The following is a 786-nucleotide window of genomic DNA, read 5'->3' on the forward strand; positions in this document are numbered from 1 at the left end:
GGGAGAGTGGGCTGGGAGCCCCGCCGCCTGGCATGGGCCGGAGCCCTCGGGGGGACGCCCAGACCTCCCCTGCACCCCCCGCCAGCCTGGCAGCAGCCCAGCCAATGGGTGGGATCAGTGTCTGGCTCTTATCTCAACACAATTGACTATTTCTACATACAGCACCACGTTCTACTTCTCAGGGAACAAGATACATTAAAACCAACTCCGACGAGGAACGGGTTCGGCCCTCGGATCACCTCAGTGTCCCCCAGCATTTGTGTCTGTGCACGGAGGTCCATTTTAAGACTTTCTTGGACATTTCCCAGGGCCGTCCTGCTCTCACCAGTGACAGTGACCACCCGCCGGCGTGAGGGCCTGCATGCCATGCTACCCGATCCCACCACACACGCCCACTAAGCCCACCCCCCCAGCCTCTCAGCCCAGCGACTCCTTTGCAGCAAATAAGAGGGTGAATCACTTTGCAGCAAACAGCCCCCACGCTACTCCCCTTGGAGGACAGCTCTCAGTTCTGTGTGTCCCAAGCCTCAAGAGCAGCTACAGAGAGACCCCAGCGACCTGGGCCACGGGCCTCGCTGTGGCCGTACCTGCCTGTGTCCTCGGACGTGTCATCTCCAAAGACAAAGGCCCGCGCAGCTTACCTGGAATCGAAGTCCTCGGTGAGGGCGTGGGCGCTGCGCTTCAGCCTGTCCACGAACTGCGGGGAGCCGAACAGGACGCTGCCGCAGGAGCTGCTGGCCACCAGCAGGACGGAGGCCAGGACGGTGAGGGGGCGCAGCTGCACCT

At 62.2% G+C, this 786-nt stretch overlaps 1 protein-coding gene across 1 annotated transcript in view; it reads right to left on the bottom strand.

Annotated features, from left to right (window-relative positions):
* Window positions 1–786, bottom strand: part of TCP11 (t-complex 11, testis-specific) — a 14632-nt gene that overhangs the window by 3422 nt on the left and 10424 nt on the right. The window contains exon 6 of the mRNA XM_015560838.1: window positions 642–784. Coding sequence (XP_015416324.1) covers window positions 642–784 — 143 coding nt within the window. The remainder of the gene's footprint in view (window positions 1–641; window positions 785–786) is intronic.

This window comes from Myotis davidii, unplaced genomic scaffold (genome assembly GCF_000327345.1).
Source record: "Myotis davidii unplaced genomic scaffold, ASM32734v1 scaffold1036, whole genome shotgun sequence".
Lineage (NCBI taxonomy): Eukaryota > Metazoa > Chordata > Mammalia > Chiroptera > Vespertilionidae > Myotis > Myotis davidii.